A 20946-nucleotide genomic window follows, 5' to 3' on the forward strand; every position below is an offset into this window, starting at 1 on the left:
CAATCCTTCCCCTCACCCTGATAAGCAAGTTCTCACTGTCCCCTAAATATTCTGTGCCCATTCCCACCTCCCCCGTGCCTTTGCTCCTTCCACATTCCCCTTCCCTCCCTGACAGCCAATCCAGACATCCACACATTCTTTCCCTTACCTAGAATATGCTCTTAACCTTTCTTGTGTATCCATTTACCAGAATCTCTCAAAGAGACCTGAATATTAGGCAAAAATAAGCAAAATAATAATAGGCAAAAATAAAGGTTACTTACATTCAACCAAAGACCAACCCTGCTGGCTATCAGTTTTTTATAACTACAATCCCTTTCAAACAGTCCATGTAAACATACAGTAATGAAAGAAAAGAAAAAACAATGGGCAAAGATAAGATATACTGGCTGGGCGCTGGTGGCTCGTGTATGTAATCCCAACATTCTGGGAGGCCGAGACAGGAGGATCACTTGAGCTCAGGAGTTTGAGATCACCCTCAGCAAAAATGAGACCCCGTCTGTATGAAAAATAGAAAAATTAGTCGGGTACAGTGGCAGGTGCCTATAGTCCCAACTACTTGGGAGGTGGAGGCAGGAGGATCACTTGAGCCCATGAGTTTGAGGTTGCAGTGAGCTATGATGATGCCACTACACTCTACCCAGGGCAACAGAAGGAGACTCTGTCTCAAAAAAAAAAAAAGATACACTTATTTATTTTAACAAGAACTTATATCACATATTAATTTTACTGGAAGCATTTTTCTTTTTTAGTAGTACACAAAATAATGGTATATCATAATCAATGGCATCCTAGATCCAAAAAACAATCAAGTAAAAAATTCTTTTTCTTTTTTTTTTCTTTTTCAGACAGTCTCACTCTTGCCCAGGCTAGAGTGCTGTGGCATCAGCCTAGCTCACAGCAACCTCAAACTCCTGGGCTCAAGCAATCCTCCTGCCTCAGCCTCCAGAGGAGCTGGGACTACAGGCACGCACCACCATGCCTGGCTAATTTTTTTCTATATATTTTTAGTTGGCCAATTAATTTCTTTCTATTTTTAGTAGAGACGGGGTCTTATTCTTGCTCAGGCTGGGTCTGAACTCCTGACCTTGAGCGATCCTCCTGCCTTGGCCTCCCAGAGAGCTAGGATTACAGGCGTGAGCCACTGTCCCCAGCCACCAAGTAAAAAATTCTTAATAAAATTTTTATTTAAAATATAATTTCAGGCCAGGCACGGTGGCTCACGCCTGCAATCCTAGCACTCTGGGAGGCCCAGGCGGGCGAATCATTTGAGCTCTGGAGTTCGAAACCAACCTGAGCAAGAGCGAGACTCCATCTCTACTATAAATAGAAAGAAATAAATTGGCCAACTAATATATATAGAAAAAATTATCCAGGCATGGTGGTTCATGCCCGTAGTCCCAGCTACTTGGGAGGCTGAGGCAGGAGGATTGCTTGAGCCCAGGAGTTTGAGATTGCTGTGAACCAGGCTGACACCACAGCACTCACTCTAGCCTGGGCAACAAAGTGAAACTCTGTCTCAAAAACAAAACAAAATAAATTAAAAAATATAATATAATATAATTTCAGGTAGGGCATGGACTTACTGGACTGATACAGGCGTAGTGTTGCGTGCCTGTAGTCCCAGCTACTCAAGAGGCTGAGGCAGGAGGATTGCCTGAGCCCAGGAGTTTGAGGTTGCTGTGAGTTAGGCTGACGCCACAGCACGCTAGCCCAGGCAATAAATTAAATTAAATTAAAAATAAAATTTCACATTAACAAAAAAATTGCAGGGTAGATATAGAGAATGCCCATATATTCCTCACCAATTTCCCCTAATGTTAGCGTATAAGATTAACACAGTATACTTGCCAGACTAGGAAACCAATCAATACATTTCTACTCCCTAAATTCCAGATTTTATCCAAAGTTCCCTATTTTTATGGTAATGTATTTTTCTGTTCCAGGATCCAATCCAGGATTCCACATGACATTTATTCATCATGTCTCTTTAGTCTCCTCTGCTCTGTGACAGTTTCTCAGTCTTTCCTTATTTTTTATGACCTTAACAGTTTTGAGTACTGTCCAGCATTTTGTAGAATGTCCCTCGAGTTTGTCTGATGCTTTTCTCATGACTAGACTGAGATTATGGATTTGGGGGAAAATATTACAGAGTTGACATTCCCTCCTAATCACATCACATCTGGAGACACATGATGCCAACATGTCTTATCACTGTGATGTTAACCCTGATCACTTAGGTAAGATGGTATTTGCCAGCTTTCTCCACTGTCAAGTTACTATTTTTCTCCTTTCTATATTCTATTCTTTGAATAAAACTCACCAAGTACAGCCTATACTCAAGGGGAGGGGAGGGAGAGAAATTAATTAAGCTCTACCTCCTGAAGGGGGAGTAGCTACTTATATTATTCAGAGTTCTGTAAGGAAGATTTGTCCCTTCTCACCATTTATTTATTTATTTAATCATTTACAGATAAAAATTTTAAACTGTTAAACAAACTAAGACAAGACATTCACTAGAAGAAGATCATTTCTGTATATATGATCACAGGATTAACATCCAGAATATATAAAGAACTATAAATCAACTTAAAAAGCAAAAGACAAACAACCCCCTAGACAAAAGGGGCAAAAGGCAAGAAAAGGCAATTCAAATAAAAGAAAACCCAATGGCCTTTAAAAACATATGAAAAGATACTCACCCCCACTAGTAATCAAGTGAATAAAATGAAATAGCCATACATCTTACATTTCATACCCATCATACTGGAGTGAAAAAAAAATAGCTAAAACACCTAAACATGAATGATAAGGAGTAAAAAACTGGACCAATTACTTTTAAGAACAATTTGTCAATATCTAAAATTGAAGTACTTTAATCTAACAATTTTGCTGGTAGGAATAAACTCCAGAGAACAGCCCTCAACTGACCTGGGTTAGTATGTGGAAACTTTTCAAGAGATACAAGGTCTGGATAGTTCAAATGTAATAAATTTCTAAACAGTATCTTCCACATACTCCCTTTCCTAAAATTAATCTGCCTGAGGAAAAGTATGTGGTCTTGCTAGTTTCCTTTCCCCACCTTATGAAGACTTTCCCACGCAGCAAAAGCACACGCATGCCCTCTAGCCCACCTACCCTCAGAAAGTAAAAATTTTTAGAGCACCTAATAAAAAATAATTCAAAATATCAGTGTCCTCGTTGAGAAAGCAAATGATTCTAATAACTACATAACAAATCCTTTCAAAGTTAAGTAGTTTCCAATTTTTTGCTTACAATGAAACTGAACGCAAGATATAAATCAGCTGCCACCTGGCAGATACTTTAAAATAATTTTTCATGAAACATTACTATTTGACTTTGGACATATAACATAAAAGGAGTTCAAACACTTGAGAGACACCACATGACAAAATGTCTTCCATCTACATGTACTTATTCATTTTCAATAAGCATATTCATCTAGATATACTTACTCATTGATCCAGTTTTTTTTTGTTTTTTTTTTTGAGACAGAGTCTCGCTTTGTTGCCCAGGCTAGTGTGAGTGCCGTGGCGTCAGCCTTGCTCACAGCAACCTCAAACTCCTGGGCTCAAGGGATCCTCCTGCCTCAGCCTCCCAAGTAGCTGGGACTACAGGCATGCGCCACCATGCCCGGCTAGTTTTTTCTATATATATTAGTTGGCCAATTAAGTTCTTTCTATTTATAGTAGAGATGGGGTCTCGCTCTTGCTCAGGCTGGTCTCACACTCCTGACCTCGAGCAATCCGCCCGCCTCGGCCTCCCAGAGTGCTAGGATTTCAGGCGTGAGCCACCACGCCCGGCCTGATCCAGTTTTTTACTTCCATCATTCGTGATCAGGTATTTTAGTTATTATTTTTCACTCCAGTATGATGGGTATGAAATGTAATCACAGGTTTTCTCAGTTTTACATTTACAAAAAAAAAAAAAAAGGAATAACATATACACTAAACTCTGTCTCATTCTAGCAGTAAGTTTTATCACCCATGGATTTTTTCAAAAGTACCATCCATCTCAATAAGAAATGCTTTTCCAATAAAAATGTACCTATGATGTTCAAAATTTATAAAAATGTGTATTACATTTAAACAGTTTGCTCAGTTGCATAGAAAAATAACATAGGGATTAGTTAATCCAAAAGAAAGTCATCAACACATAGAGTCTAATGGTCACAGGAAAAAATTTCCATATAAATCATTCCTATAGAGAAGTATGCCAGGATGCTCAATAAACTATTTTCAAGCATACAAATACATCAGAATAAAATTCAGCCAGGTATGGTGGCTCACACATGTAATCCTAGCACTCTGGGAGGCTGAGGCAGGTGGATTGCTCAATGTCAGGAGTTTGAAACTAGAATGAGCAAGGTCGAGCCCCGTCTCTACTATAAAAAGAAAGAAATTAATTGACCAACTAAAAATATATATATAAAAAATTAGCCGGGCATGGTGGCACATGCCTGTAGTCCCAGCTACTCGGGAGGCTGAGGCAGAAGGATGGCTTGAGCCCAGGAGTTTGTGGTTGCTGTGAGCTAGGCTGACGCCATGGCACTGTAGCCCGGGAAACAGAGTGAGACTCTGTCTCAAATAAAAAAGAAAGAAAGAAAGTGAAAAAATAACCAACAAAATGGGAGAAAAATATTTACAAACCATATATCTGATAAGGGTCTACTATCAAGAACATATAAAGAAGTCTTACAACTCAACAATAAAAAGACAACATTAATTTAAAAGCAGGCGAAGGACTACAGTAGACATTTCTCCAAAAAATAAACAAATGGCCAAAAAGCACATGAAAAGATACTCAAAATCAATAATCATTAGGGAAATGCAAATCAAAGCCATAATAAGATAGCCATTCTAGTGAGGCTATAATTTAAAAAAAAAAAATCAAACAGAAAATAACAAGTATTGGTAAGAATGTGGAAAAACTGGAACCCTCATACATCGCTAATGGGAAAGTAGTGCAGTCACTTTGAAAAACAGTTTGGCAGTTCGACAAAAAGTCAAACACAGAGTTACATGACCTAGCAATTCTACTCCTCAGTATATACCCAAGAGACATACTTGTATGTCCACACAAAAACCCATACACAAATGGTCACAGCAGCATTATTTATAATAGTCAAAAGGCAGAAACACAAATGTTCATCAACTGATGAGTGGATAAATAAGATGTGGTATATACATACAACGAAATATTATTCAGCCATAAAAAGGAATGAAGTACTGATACATGATACAACATAGATGAACTCTGAAAACACTATGTTAAGTGAAGTTGGTCACAAAAGATCACACACTGTATGATCACATTTATATGAAATATCTAGACTAGACAAATCCATAGACATAGAAAGTACATTAGTAGTGTCAGGTGCTAGGAGAAAGGAGGAATGTGGAATGATACCTTATAGGTACAGGCTTTCTTTATAGCATAATGAAAATATTCTGAAATTCGGTAATGACAATAGTTGTACATTGTAAAATACGAATTATATGCTATATGGGACACACAGACCAATGGGACAAACTTGATAATCCAGGAAAAAAATTATATTAGGGAATTAGAATGCAAATAAGAATTTAAGAAAAAAATGCAAACATTGATAAATAAGACCTTACTCATGTATTTTTTAAATAAATGTGAATGAAAATCAAACAGCTATGAAATTTGGATTCCACTATATATATATAATTTTTTTTTTTTTTTTTTTAAGACAGAGTCTCACTTTGTTGCCCAGGCTAGAGTGAGTGCCGTGGTGTCAGCCTAGCTCACAGCAACCTCAAACTCCTGGGCTCAAGCAATCCTGCTGCCTCAGCCTCCCAAGTAGCTGGGACTACAGGCATGTGCCACCATGCCTGGCTAATTTTTTCTATATATATTAGTTGGCCAATTAATTTCTTTCTATTTATAGTAGAGACGGGGTCTCGCTCTTGCTCAGGCTGGTTTCAAACTCCTGACCTCGAGCAATCCACCGGCCTCAGCCTCCCAGAGTGCTAGGATTACAGGCGTGAGCCACCGCGCCCGGCCAGGATTCTACTCAATATATTTTTAAGAAGTAATACTGTATAATGGTTTTTTTTCAGTTGCTGTATTTATAGTACACCAGAAATTATATCTTTGCAACTATATAAATCCATTTTTTGAAAAATGGTATACGTCAACTGCATGTCAACCTAAAAGTAAGCAAGAAGGTAAAGAGAATGTAAGTTATTTTAGAGGCATTTAAAAGTTTGAAGATCACTACCCTAGAGAAAAATCACACACAGGTGCATGAAGAGGTATGTAAAGAATGTCATACATTATTTGTAACAACAGAAGTTGGAAAACTCAAAATGCCCATCAGCAGGAGAAAGGGTAAATAAATAGTAATCCTTCTGTAATTAACATAACTCTGAATCAACTAGAGCTATACTTACCAACACAGACAAATCTCAAGCATATTATTAGGTGAAAAAGTGCTACAGAATAATTTTTTATGAAGTTTAAAAACATGATCTTATTTATGGAAATAAGACATTGATTAGAGAAATTTTATACACACACACACACATACACATATCTATATCTGTAGCACAAATAGAAACATGCAAGAGAAATAATAAACAACAACTTCACCATACTAGTTACCTCTGGAGAGAGAATAAGGTGAACAGGATTACAAAGGGGACTTTGGTTGGTACCTGTAATATTTTGTTACTTAGAATATTAATATGAAAGAAATTCACTCAACCTAAAATGATGAGATGAAAAAGAAAAAAAAAAAAAGAAAAAAATAAAAATAAAATAAAAAAAAAGAAATTCAGCAAAGCTAGGTGGTAGATACAAAGATATTCTTTGCATCTCTTACATAGGCTTGAAATATTTCATATTAATAGGAAGTTAGTCCAGGCACTGAACAAGCACCAAACATAAGATCACTTTAAAGTAACCAGTTATGTTTTGTCAGTGTTGGTCAGTGTTTCTTAACCAGTGGTCCAAGTTCCATTCTAAATAAAAAACAGTAATGGCATCTATTAAAAGAGAAGCATAAGATAAAAGATATTTATATAGTATAGAAGGGCATAAAATGAATCTAATTTTGAAAATCTGCCTCAAGATCACCTTTGCCAAATCTTCTGATCAAAATCCTTATATAGCTTTGTAAGATATCTCCAGTACTTCAAAAACCAATGTTCAAAAGGGAAAATTAAGTGACAATTATAGTCAGCTTGGCCTTTTCATTCAATTTAGAAAAAAACCTATCCACACAGGAAATGTGCTATTTGCAGAGAAATGCTTATGAATAGCTGAAAACCACTATCATTTTATCATTTAGAATCAAAACACAAAAAATTTTCTAAAAATAATTTTTAAAGCACAAATACATGAATACCAAACATTAAGACAGGAAAATTATCTATTTTTAATAGCACAAAACAGAGTCAAATTCAATCTCTATTTTAATATATATTTGATCCCAAAATTAAATGTCATTTTTGTCTATAAATCATGCTTTTCCTTACATAATTAACTTAAAGTACATAAAACATGTACTACATGTTAAGCAGGGTAAAGGTTAATTTTTTATCTTTATATTGTGAATATCATTATAAATTGTATTCAAAGTATACATTATAATATCTACTAACAAATTACTTTTACTCTATTTAAAATCAGAAACTCATCTTATCAAAAACAGGACATATTTTTTTAACGATTATTTCCTAATTCATAAGAGAAATTTTTGATTTGTGTCAAAAAATTTAGAAAACACAGGTCAAGGGAGGTTACTTTTGTGTCTTTTAACAGCACCTGACACAATTTTAGCCCCTAATGTTTACTGGCTTATTAATAAACAAATTATAAAATTCTTAGAATACCAAAAAGACCAAGAAGAATTGGAAAATTCATTCTTTTAATAACTGTACATTATTGTCAAATTCTAAAAAAAAAAGGCAAATAGAAAATTCAAAATAGGTAAGTATGTAAATAAATAGCCAGAATTTAAGTTACCCAAAATGTAATCTGAAAAAATGGCAAACTTAATTAAAAATTGAAAGGATGAAATCAAACCATGGTCTCAAGTGATAAAAGAAAAGCAGTTAGGTTGGGCGTGGTGGCTCACGCCTGTAATCCTAGCACTCTGGGAGGGCAAACACAGGAGGACTGCTGGAGCTCAGGAGTTTGAGGTTGCTGTGAGGTAGGCTGACGGCACTCACTCTAGCCTAGGCAACAAAGCGAAACTCTGTCTCAGAAAAAAAGAGAGAAAAGACACACAGGGACAATAGCATGCGAGATTGAAATAATGGAGACAGAGACTAAAGGTGATGCATTTACAAGCCAACAAGTGCCAAGGACTGCTGGCAACTCCAGAAGCTAAGAAAATGGAAGAGATACTCACTACTCTTCAAGAGAGGTCATGGCCCTGCCCATACCTTGACTACAGAATTCTAGCCTCCAGAATTGTGAGAGAATAAATTTCTGTTATCTTAAGCCATGAGTTTGTTGTACTTCATTATAACAGCCCTAGGAAACTATTAATATTAATAATACACTAAGTATGACAATACATGATTCTGTGCCTTTGCACAAACTCTTCATTCTTTCTGGAATGCCTTTCCTCCCCAAGATGGTCTATTCACACTAAACTTCCCAGACCTGCCCAAATGTCCTCTCCTCTGTGATGCCTTCCACCATAGCCCCCAAAAGAGTTAGTCTCTCTATTACATATTAGTCCAGCACCATATACTGTCTGTATTTTTATTATGAAATTCTAATTGCTGTGCACATACCTGTCCTCCCTTCATAATTATAAACTCTCTGAGGAAAATGCAAAATTTGACTCTTAACCACCTTCATATCCTCTCAAGGCAAAGGGACAGTTCCTAATACATAACAATCACTCAGAAGTTATCTATGAATTGAATGAGTTGATGACTCATCTCAAAAGAAGATAATGGGTATGATTTGGGAAAATTTTCTATTATAGATTATATAGAACTGAGGATGAGCCTTGTGCGGTAGAACCTAGGTAAGTAGAGAAGAAAAGAATGTCAAAGTGGTGAGGAGGGATGGTACAGAGTTTAGCAAAGATATAGAAAAACTACAAAGTAGAAGGGATTTGGTTAGGAAAAAAGGAATGTATGTAAAGGAGTGGGAGCCTTCTGCTAAGGGTCATTTTACAGGTAATAGTGAAAAAGAAAAAAAAAAGAAAAAAGATTTCTGAGCAAAAGACTGATACTACAAAGTTTGTAATAGACTCTGCATGTATCACAGACCAACTAAAGTGCAACAGAAGCAGGGCAGCAATGAGGGGAAGGGCCAAGTACACTAAGATGGCAGCAGGAGGAATGGAAAGGAATGATTTATAAAATTTTAGAGGAGAATAAACAAGTTGAAAGAACCAAGGATTACTCCTAAATTTTGACCTTTGGTTACCTAAATTTGGATTTGCAACTGAAATAAGGAAGTAAAAAGGAAAACATTATTGTTATTAACAAGCATAAGTAGTTTGGTGTTAGTCCTGGCTCAGTATGAGGTGACAATAAAACATCCCAGTAAAGATGCCCAGCAAACAGAAGACAGAGAAGTTCAGGAGCAATATGAGGACAAAAGACATGTATGGGTAAAGATGACTTTTTAAAAAGTCATAAAAATTATATTGCAGAATTTCATTCCTTCATTCAACAAATATTTACCAAGCACTGTATGTCCCAGGCACTATTCTAGGCTCTAGAAACGTAACAGCGAATAAAACAGATAAAAACCTCTGCCCTCAACAAACTTATATTCTACTGGGGAAAACAGGCAAGCCTAAATTGGATTTGTGAACATAAACTTGAGGCCAAAGGTCAATACCAGTTATTAATTACTATAAGAAAAAAATTGTTCATCTTTTTCTTTCTTCAAATTTTATTTTCCAGAAATTTCATTTCAGTAATTACAAAGCAACTAGTCAAGCAAATTTATGATTTTTTTTATGCTAGCTTTCCTATTGTAAAAATCTATTTTCCCTCCTTTGTTTCTCAAAGTGTTCGTTGGAATTAGGTCAGCCCAGGCCGGGCGTGGTGGCTCACGCCTATAATCCTAGCACTCTGGGAGGCCGAGGCAGGCGGATTGCTCGAGGTCAGGAGTTCCAAACCACCCAGAGCAAGAGGGAGACCCTGTCATAGGTAGAAAGAAATTAATTGGCCAACTAATACATATAGAAAAAATCAGCTAGGCATGGTGGCGCATGCCTGTAGTCCCAGCTACTTGGGAGGCTGAGGCAGGAGGATTGCTTGAGCCCAGGAGATTGAGGTTGCTGTGAGCTAGGCTGATGCCACGGCACTCACTCTAGCCTGGGCAACAAAGCGAGACTCTGTCTCAAAAAAAAAAAAAAAAAAAAAACAAAATTAGGTCAGCCCTTTCAAAGAATGCTCATAAAGGGGGACTGGACTCAGGAAAAATGAGAGGCCAATGGTACAACAAAGAGAACACAGGTTTGGGAATAAAACAAGGCCTGAGTCCAAACTCAAAATCTGCATAAATTCTGTGCCTTGGGCAAGTTACTCAGTATCTCCAAGCTTCAGTTTACCCATCTGTAAAATGGGAATGGCTTCACTCTAAGAATTAAAAGGGGAATATTTCTAAAAGGCATTTAGCACAATGCCTGGGAAAAAAATAGAGAAATGCTATAAAAATGGTGGCAAATGCTGTGACCACTACTACTACTACTATTACTATATGTGCTGGGCAGAAAATAGATGCTCAATAAATACTTATTTTCTTTCTTTTTCTTCTATAGAAGGTACATCTTAACATCATGGGTAACTATAAGCCTCCAATTCAGTAGGTTATTCTATTCAATCTCCCAAAAGTTTTGTATAGCAGGAACTTAAAGAGAATTGAAGGCATATTAATTTTGCAATTGGGCTTAATATTTTTATTCCCTAACTTGATGGACCCTATTTATTCTCCAAAGAAAAATTTTGATGGTGATGTCACAAGCAGTAAAGAAGTCATTGAATTATGAAGATTCACATAAAAATGAAAGTGGTATTGTCTTAGAAATAATACACCAAAGATTCTATAGTTATTTTTATTAAACTTACACCATTAACCTTACTCTAATTCATCATTTCTGTATCATCTTTCATTTGGAAAAATATGTACTAACTACCACCATACAATAATCCAAATTTTACATAACATCCTCAGAGTTGTCCTAAGAATTAAACAGTACGATGTTTATGAAAATGCTTGGCCAAGTCCCTGGCATATAGTATGCACTCAGTAATAACTTTAGTGAAATTTAATCCTCCTATTATCCTATGTTCTTTTCGATTAATGAAAGGTCAAGTGCAGTGGCTCATGTCTGTAATCCTAGCACTCTTGGAGGTCAAGGCAAGAGGATCATTTGAGGCCAGGAGTTAAAGACCAGCCTGGGAAACATAGCCAGGCCTGTCTCTACAAAAAATTAGCTGGGTGTGATGGCTTGCACCTATAGTCCTAGCTGCTCCAGAGGCTGAGGGAAGAGGATTGCTTAAACCCAGGAGTTTGAGGCTGCAGTGAGCTATGATCGCACCATAGCACTGCAGCCTGGGTGACAGAGTGAGACCCTGCTGGAAAAAAAAAAAAAATCATGTCATCTGTACATAAAATGGTTTCTCTTGTTCTTTCCTATAATGCTAAAAAGAAAAAAATATATATAAAAGAAAAAATTGGCTGGGTGCAGCAGCTCACACCTATAATCCTAGCACCCTGGGAGGCCCCACAGGGCGGATAGCTCAAGGTCAGGAGTTTGAAAGCAGCCTGAGCAAGAGAACACATCTCTACTAAAAAAATAGAAAGAAATTAAATAGCCAACTAAAATATATAGAAAAAATTAGCCGGGTATAGTGGCGCATGCCTGTAGTTCCAGCTACTCGGGAGGTTGAGGCAGCAGGATCACCTGAGCCCAGGAGTTTGAGGTTGCTGTGAGCGAGGCTGAAGCCACGGCACCCTAGCCCGGGCAAAAGAGTGAGACAGAGTCCCACAAAAAATAAAAAAGAAAGAAAAATCAATTAATGAAAAAGACCTATAACAGCAATTATAATGCAGGATTTACAGAACTAAAAAGCTTAAAAACCACTCTGACTTGATGCCGTTCTACACCAGAAAGGTATTCATTTAATGTCTTATAGTTTAGGAACAAGATTTATAAATTTAATCAAGATACATACCATTGCAATCAAAACCAACATTTTACTCTTCACCCAAAAAAAAAAAAAAAATCCCTCAACTAAAAATGTAAAGAAAGTTTTTTAAAAGATCACAGACATAAATTCCTTCTAGTTTCATTTTTTAAAATGCAAATTCCAGAAGCCCACAAAATATAATGGTATCATCAGTACCAAAGTCATAACTGTTTGCCCAGGAAATAATACTGACATCACCTAGAAGCAGCTCAAAGGGAAGGCCCACAATAACCAGGGAAACCCCTTCACTCATATGTGACACCATTTGAGACAACCAGTGTCAGGGCTGCCTATTTCCTGTAACAAGTGGCTCTTCTCCAATCCTCTGGACTGTTCATATGGACACTAAGACCTGTCTCTCTCCCTAGCAATCTCCCTCACACGTAGATGACTCCAACATTTACATCTGCCAAGTGCATACCCTGAGAACATACAACTCAGTGTATGCAAAATTAAACGTGTCTCAGACCTGCTCCTCCTGTGTCCCCGCGTCTGTTAATGTTATCACCACCCTCTCAATCGCCCAAGATAGGATCTAGTTTTCTTTCCTTCACCATCCCCCTTTCTTTTCCCAAGAGCAAACCAGTTTCAAAGAAAGACCTGTTCCCTTTCCCTCTACAACCCAACACAGCATCTATCCCTACCTCCATTCCCACAGCCTGTCTCCAGCTCATTACCACTGCCCTGAATCATGCCAACAGATCCTGCCTAGCTGCCCACTGTCTCTCATGCCCAAAAATGAGTCTACCTACTCTGCATATTACAGACAGTTTGGTCTTGCTATGAATGTTCCTTCCTGTGGGTCCCCACTGCCAACCATAGTGTCCCAGATTTTCAGAACTTGAGGACCTTAATCTGATCCAACCATCCATTCACCTAATCTTGGATGCTCCTCAAATTCAAACTCACCTTCAAGGCCATTCCTACACTGGCTCTAATCTAAAAGTCTCTAATGTCACGAAAATCAGAGTGAACTACGCCATTCCACTGCTCTTGGGCTAAAGGTCAATACTCTCAATCTGGCCCACGTATCTCCACTTGGCCTGGCCGCTGCCTATCTCTCAAGTCTTGCCAAACTCCCTTTTGCTCTCTCTGTTCCAGTCACCTGGCCTTTCATCCAGCCTACCATGATCCCACTCGTCCCAAGCCTCTGGACATGCTGGCCCCTCAACAACCCACCCTTCTCATAGGTAGTACCATCTCAACCCTCAGATTTCAACTCAAAAGTCACTTACTCAGTAACCAACCTCACTGTTACTCCAAACCAAGTCCTCTATTTGTCCCCCGCTCTTCACCTCCACAGCCTTAAACAAAATTGTAATAAATTGATTATTGAATTTGTTATTCCCAGGCCAGACTGTAAGCTCCAAAAAAGGACTGTGTCTAGTTTACCACAGTATCTCACAACCTAAAACAAAGGAGCCCTCAACAAATGTATGTAGATTAATAGAATGCATAAATCAAAACATCTTACTTACAAATCAAAGTAAGTAACAAGACCAGTCTCCCTACATACTGGTCCTGAAGTCACTTGGTTTCTCCACCTATAAAACTACAGAGCCCATCTGCTCAATGTTCTTTGAGTTCCCTAGAAGATCTGACATTACCTGAGTCTACAATTTTATAATTTAAGCTCTTCTCTCATAACTGTCTTTTACATAGGCACCAGCAAAACTTTACATTCCAGGTTTCACAACTTTGTTTGCATTCTTCCTTCCATCTGGAATTTTTTTCCCACTCATTTCCAAATCCTACTTACCCTGAAATGCTCAAATCCAACGTTATCTCCTCCTCAAAGTCTTCCTTTCATTCACCCAGCTAGTCACAACCTCTCCACCCCTGAATTCCCCCAGTTCTCCATTGCCTCATTCAGGTCTCAGATCAAATGCCACTTCAAATGAAAGGCTTCTCCTAAAGTCACCACAGGTTATAATTCTCTATTAGACCACCCTGTTTTATTTTCTTGATTACTGATATCTGAAATTATCTTGTTCATTTCTTTCACTTATTTACTTAAGTGCCTGTTGCCCCCACTAGAAAGTAAGATCCATGAGAGCAGGGACATCTGTCTTGTTCACATTTCCCCACTTCCCCACATCAGACATGGGAGATGTTCAGTAAATATATGCCAAAGGCATGAATGACTCTGTAGCCCTTATGACTGGGGTTATGTCTGTGCATATCTTTCTTTTGTCATATTCCAAACTCCTTGTGGACCAGGCCAAAGTCTGGCTAAACTATTTGTTTTGTGTGTGCTATCTGGAATCCTTGCACAACTGAAGCAAACAATAGATAACTGCTAATTAATTAATGAGTGATCTCTCCAAGAGGTACTACCCCGAACCAGGCCAACTCAGAACTCCATATTGTCCAGAAACCAGGGCAAACAGGAATCTCTTTCCATCCCCTCTCTACCACAGACTCTATTCCAATCTGCCACCTCCAGAGAGCTTCAAAAGACTAGTTTCCTCACCTTCCTTTACCCAACAACCGCTGGTTCTTCTATTCCTATTATCTCATGATCCTACCCTTTCCCCTTTATCTCTAGCCAACAAATCACTTCCAGGGCCCCGTTTCTCCACAGTTCCCCATATCTCCAATCAGTCGGGGAACTCATCAGGTTCTACGATACAAATGGATATTAAAAGGAATTGTTTAAGTAAGACTGGCTCACTCACCTTTCCTTTGATACCTCTTTTATCCGAAATAGGCCCAATTTCAAAGACTGCCTTTGATACTCTTTGGGACCACAAGCATTATTCCAATCTAGCCCGCGGCATCCAAATACCTTTGGGGTGCCCACACCCTTGCCTCGCACCTTTTCACCTTCCACCAGAGGAATTCCCCAGGCCACAGGCGACCATCTCTCCGGAAGCAAATGGTCCAAGAACGCCGTGGGGCAGCCCTACCCTCTCCACTTTCTGTCCGGCATCCGCCTCTGGCCTGGAGCCGTCTCCTGCGCCCCTCAGCCCCAGTCTCCCGCTGAGCCCGGCCCTCCAACACCACCCCCCACTCACCTGAAGCGGCCCCCGCAGTGCTGGCATTGCTCGCCCACCCAGCCGGCAGGGCAGACGCACTGGCCGGTGCCAGGGTTGCAGCGGCCGCCGTTGACACAGGGCCGGTCACATTCCTTGGCCTCGGCTGCGGCTGAGCCCGACACCACCGCCGCCGCCGCCGCGGCCTCCGCGTCCCAGGGAAGCAGCAGCAGCAGCGGCGGGAGCAGCAGCAGCAGCAGCCTCGGCCGGAGCGGCGGCGACAGCAGCCGCAGGAGGCGCAACCCGGCCCCCAGTCCCGACCTCCCAGCACGGGTCACGTCCCAGTCCCGGCGCAACCCGCCGTTCCTGCTCGCGGGCGCTGCCGCTGCCGCCGTCCTCCTCCTCAGCCTCGCCTCAGTCGCCGCCGCCGCCGCCACCATCTTCCCGGGGCTGAGACGGCGCCCCGCGAACACATACACGCACACCGCACGGCCGGCTCCGCTTCGCCTGGCCGTGCGGGGCGGGGCTGTGTGGACGGTGGCTCGGGCGGTCAATCCTGAGGGCGGGACCAGAGCTGAGCGGTGGGCGGGGCCGGCGCGCGCGTGCAAGCGTGCGTGTGTGGGCGGGGCGCGGGCGCGCGCGACTAGCTGAGACCTGGCTTCGCTGCTGGGGTACCCCTGTACTCTAGTTGTCGCCCTTCGCTCAGGACGACGGCGACCAGTAGCCGACCCATTAGCTGCTTGGGGGCCGGCCGCTCTGCCAGCCGAGCTGGCCGCGTCGAGTGTTGCCCTCTTGAAGACCCCGCTGTCCTCAGAGCTCTGCCCGAGCTGTAGCTGCCGGGCGGAAAGAGCTGGGAGGCGGCGCCGGGGCGTGGTGCTAGGTGCGGTACTGTGGAATCGGCAGTGCCGCATTAGAGCCTCGGTAAAATAGGGATAACGAACGAGTGTGTTAAGAACCTGCCATATGGGCTGTGCTAAGTAAATGCCTGATAGACTGAATGAAGACACACAACCAGGCCTCCTTGATATCAAGCTGATCACCGCAGACCAGAAACCCCACCTTTAACACCATTAATTTGTGGGAGAAGTTTGGGGTTACCTTTCTCCCCAACATTTGCCTGCCAACCATATTCTCTGAAGAGAGGACAACTTAGAATTAAGAAATGGAACACCCTCAGCCTGCACATGTCTGTCCCTGGCCCCTTTTTGTGGGGTAGTTTGTTACTTTGATGGCCCCCAATGAAATATGCCTCCCAGTAGCGTAACCTTGTGTGGTCCTCGATCTGAGAATCTGGACTGGGCCTGTGACTCTATTTAACCAGTAGAAGAATGTGGTGGAAGGGACAATGTGTCAGTTCAGCTCCAAGCTTTAAAATGACCTGGCAGTCTTGACTTCGAGCTCTTAGTGGTCATGAGTGGTTTCCCTTCATCCACCCTACTGGAGAGAAACCACATGCAGAGACCACATGGAGTGGGAAAGGCCCCAGACACCTGAACCTGGTGGACCCGTCCTAGCTAAGAGATCAGTCATTGAGTGAAGATGCTCTCTGGGTTGTTCCACATTACCTACCACAGAGACAGGTCTTTCCTAACTGTGCCTTATCCAAAATCCTGAGAAATGATAAACTCATTGCTGTTTTGTGCCTCCAAGTTTTAGAAAGGTGTGTTACTCAGCAATAGATAACCAGAATATTGTCTGACATAACCTGTGTTCTGTGAGGAATAATCCCTACAGTGCTACCTCAGCCTCTGAGAAACAAAGAAAACCCCTCATATACATGTGAAGCCTCTCAGTCTTATCTCAGATCACAGAATTCTAAGATACTAGGATGTACCCCCACACTCATACCCAGGTCCCACTCTCATACCCAGGTACTGACTTCCTCATTCTGCACCCCTTTCAGGCCTGGTTAAGCTGAATTGCACAACAGCCTCACCCCTACCTCTCCACCACACATCTTTCTCATTTAAACCTATTGTTTTGCCTAAGCCATAGCACTGACATTCTAGTTTGCAGGTTATGCTTTTGCTGCAGTGTCCTACACAGGGCTATGTAGGAGGAAGTAGGGAAATTGAAGACGTGGCCCTACCCTGTGGCAGGCCCTAGTCAGATGGGGAAAGCTGACATGGGCCATGCCCTAGCATCGAGAGACACAGCTCCCCCTACTACTTTCCAGCCCAAAAGTGGAAGCAACCCTTCCCTTACCTCCCCCCAGCAAAACCCAGCCCAGGCTGTGAAGTTTCATATGATTTTACCAACACTCAGGGATAACAAAGAGTTTGCATCCACAGAACACCAATCCCTGTACTAGATACGGCTGCTCCCTGAAGTCCTGGAACCTTGATGCAGCAAACACTCTCTTTCTTACTTCCTTAATCTACTCTCTTCTGTGCTTCTTTTTGCTCAGTCTTCAAACACGCTGAAATTATCTTGTCCTTAAAAAAACAAACAAAATCTTACCTGTGAAAGGTAGCATTGCTATCTTATTTCTCCTTTACTTTTATCAAACAGTCCCCTACACTCTCTACCTCTGTATAGTGGATTAAAGATGGCTACAAATTCTCTTAAACTCCTTCCATGGAGAGATGAGGCCTAATTCCCCTACTCCTTGAGTCTGGGGTGGACTTAGTGGTTTGTTTGACAAGTAGACTGTAGTAGAAGTCATGTGCTGGGACTTCTGAGGCTAAGTCATAAGAAGTCTTGCAGCTTCCTCCTGAATGTCTTGGAAACATTTGCTCTGGGAAAAGCCAGCTGCCAGAAAATAAGTCCAGCTACTCTGAGACTGCCTTGCCGTGGGGAAGCCAGCTCCCCACATTCAAGTCTTCCTTCAAGCCCTAGACAATCATGAAGCATGAGGATGTCATCCTGCTGAATCCACCCCAAATTGCAGATACATGAGCAAAATAAATGAGTGCACTTGTTTAAGCCACTAAGTTTTGTGCTGTTTTTTTACATAACAAATTACCAGAATATTCTGTAACTTGCTTCCTCCAAGGACAAGAATAAGTCCATTGAGGTAGACTTGATTAAGAATTTATTTAGTCACTTACTTTGCTCCTTAAAAAAAAAAAAAAAAGAAAAGAAAAAAAAGAATTTATTAAGAAGCACTCTGGGAGGCTGAGGCAGGAAGATCGCTTAAGGTCAGGAGTTCGAGACCAGCCTCAGCAAGAGCAAGACCCCGTCTCTACTAAAAATAGAAAAATTAGCTAGACAACTAAAAATAGAAAAAATTAGCTGGGCGTGGTGGTGCACTCCTGTAGTCCCAACTACTTGGGAGACTGAAGCAGGAGGATGGCTTGAGCCCTGGAGTTTGAGGTTATTGTGAGCTAGGCTGATGCCCTGGCACTCTAGCCCAGGCAACAGAGCAATACTTTGTCTCAAAAAAAGAAAATTTATTAAGAATGACAGCATAATTGTATATAAATACATAATATACAACTTGTCATCTATACATAACACACAGTGGGTTCTAATATTATTGTCTAGTAACCCCGCATGGAGGAGTCACTGTAGCCCCTGAATCACCTCTGTTGGACTCTACATACCTTATCACCAAGGTTTTGTGGCTATTCTACCTGAAATTCCATGTCACCTTTCTTCACTAGTCTTTATCAAGGTGGCCATTTCCAAATTCCAGAAACTTTAATGCCAATGGCAAAGAATACCCAGCTTTTGATCTGGAATTTCTCTAAATCCAGATTCTAAATAGTGGAGTTCTCACCAACTGCACAGCCAAGTGGGTTTGTATTCACTTATGTGGTCTGAAGGTGCTTCTGCCTGTTGTTTTTTGTTTTTTTTCACTCAAGAAAGGCATCTCTCTGTGTGGCCCTTTTTCTCTCTGATTTCATGTTGTCACTTCCTATATCTCTGCATGTATTATCTTCGGTCATGGACATGAATGGATTTTACAATTTTTGGCTTTAACTCATGCAGTGTCTTAGGTCAGGTTCCCTCGAAGCATAGCCCTGAAACGGGATTTGAATGTATAATTTATTGGGAGAGTGCTCTCAAAAGAAACACAGTGAAGGAAGCTGGATAGAGCCCAGACGGGAGCTGAGCAAGGATGTGGTCTTCTCTAGAGTGGAGCTGCAGCCTGACCTCATGGACAGCCCTGGAGCATGAATTGTACCACAGAGCTGATCCCACCTTGAGGTAAGGGAGCAGCATTTTGTACACATATCTCAGTTAGCAGTTAACACTGACAGCAGTATGAAGGATCCAGTAAAGTAAATTTCAGAGGAGTACCAACAGCATGTTTGTTGTATGTATGAGACATAGATTAGATTAGATTAGTATGTTTAATACATGCAACAGATATTTATTGAACATATATAGCAAAAATTGGATGCTGCCCTGGTGAGATCTGTCTGATTGGCCATCTGATTTCCCCAAGCATCACCAGACCCCATTCTGCATTATCTGAAACATCAACATGTTTTAGTGTGCTGAAGGTCTTCTTATACTTTTAGTCTATGTGGGACCAAGTAATTCTCTGATTATAGGTATCAGAATCTCAGCTAACAGGTAAGGTACTGTGTTGCCTGTGAAAGAGGTTGATGTTGAAAGTTTGGAACTAGGAGGTGTCTGGGTAGGAAAGAAGCTCCATTGGCAGCTGCATTAGGTAGCCCACATGAAGGATAGGTCAGTTTACAAGCACAAGATCACAATAATCCTTGGCAGCCTCTAAGGGAAAGTGTTAAGGAGTCCTTGACCTGGGAGCATAGGGTTATCCCCCTGAGCTGTTGGCAGAGCTCCTGGTGACCTCCACAGACAAGCCCCACAAGTAGGGGGAGTGACCTTTATATCAGCTTAAGGGACAAGACCCAGCATTTGGAAGAGCTCATCAATTTAAAGGCAGGGGACTTGAAACTTCCATTGGATGAGCTAGACTCATGCCTTCTCTCCCAAATTTCTACAATAGAGAACAAAAATTTTCTCCTGTACCTAGATGAGATATAATGAAAACTTAGTAATATTGTTAAAGGACAAATGGCCTTGCTAAATGTGACCATAAAGAGGGACTTCAAATTAGAAGTTCCCAAACTGAAGCCATCCTTTTGGATAAAAGCTCCCTAGAATTTCTCATAATTATAGATAATTTATATTAGTTTCCTGTGACTGCCATAACAAACTACCACAAACTTGGTGGCATAAAACTACAGAAATTTAGGAGTCAAGGTATGCAGAAATCCTGCTAGTCTGGTCCTTATTCTGTCTGAGTACCAGATTCCTTCAGCAGTGCAGGCCTTGGAGTCAGAGGCCAAGGGAATGAGGAGTCAACTTGCAGGAATTTTGCAAGTCTGTTGTTCTCAGCAGGACTGAGAGGCTAGAAAAGGAGGAGGAAGAAACTGACCTGATCAGTGCCAGAAGTGCTTGCATTCAAAGAGAAATAAGCAGGAAAATAAAAAGAAAGGAAGAAAATAAAAAGAAGGGAAGAAAAGAAGGAAGAGAGGCAGATAGAAGACGAAATCGGACCTAGTAAGCTTTCCACCCTAACAAAACCCTGTCAAAAAATTGAAGGGAAACCAGAAAATAAGAATGAATCAAAGCTTGATGAAAAACTAGGGAGGAGGAAGAGATAGAGGAGTAGGAAAAAGCAGAAGGAACTTTTAGAGAGAAGCTGATTCAGTCTCTCCAGGAATTTAAAGAAGATATACACAACAGGCATTTAAGCAATGAAGAGAAAAATAAATAAATAAAAAACCAATGAAGATATGTTTAGAAAAGTGGATCAAATAGAGGAAATA

At 40.8% G+C, this 20946-nt stretch overlaps 1 protein-coding gene across 5 annotated transcripts in view; it reads right to left on the bottom strand.

Annotated features, from left to right (window-relative positions):
* The window catches only part of ATRN (attractin), a 154906-nt gene extending 139173 nt beyond the window's left edge, over positions 1-15733 (bottom strand). For 4 of the 5 annotated variants that reach the window (XM_012754878.2, XM_020282019.2, XM_076010978.1 and 1 more), the window contains exon 1: positions 15242-15733. In XM_012754878.2, coding sequence (XP_012610332.2) covers positions 15242-15639 — 398 coding nt within the window. In that variant the 5' untranslated portion in view covers positions 15640-15733. The remainder of the gene's footprint in view (positions 1-15241) is intronic. The other variant, XM_012754880.2, reaches the window with a different exon arrangement.
* Positions 15734-20946: the final 5213 nt, after the last annotated feature.

This window comes from Microcebus murinus, chromosome 16 (genome assembly GCF_040939455.1).
Source record: "Microcebus murinus isolate Inina chromosome 16, M.murinus_Inina_mat1.0, whole genome shotgun sequence".
NCBI classification, from domain to species: domain Eukaryota; kingdom Metazoa; phylum Chordata; class Mammalia; order Primates; family Cheirogaleidae; genus Microcebus; species Microcebus murinus.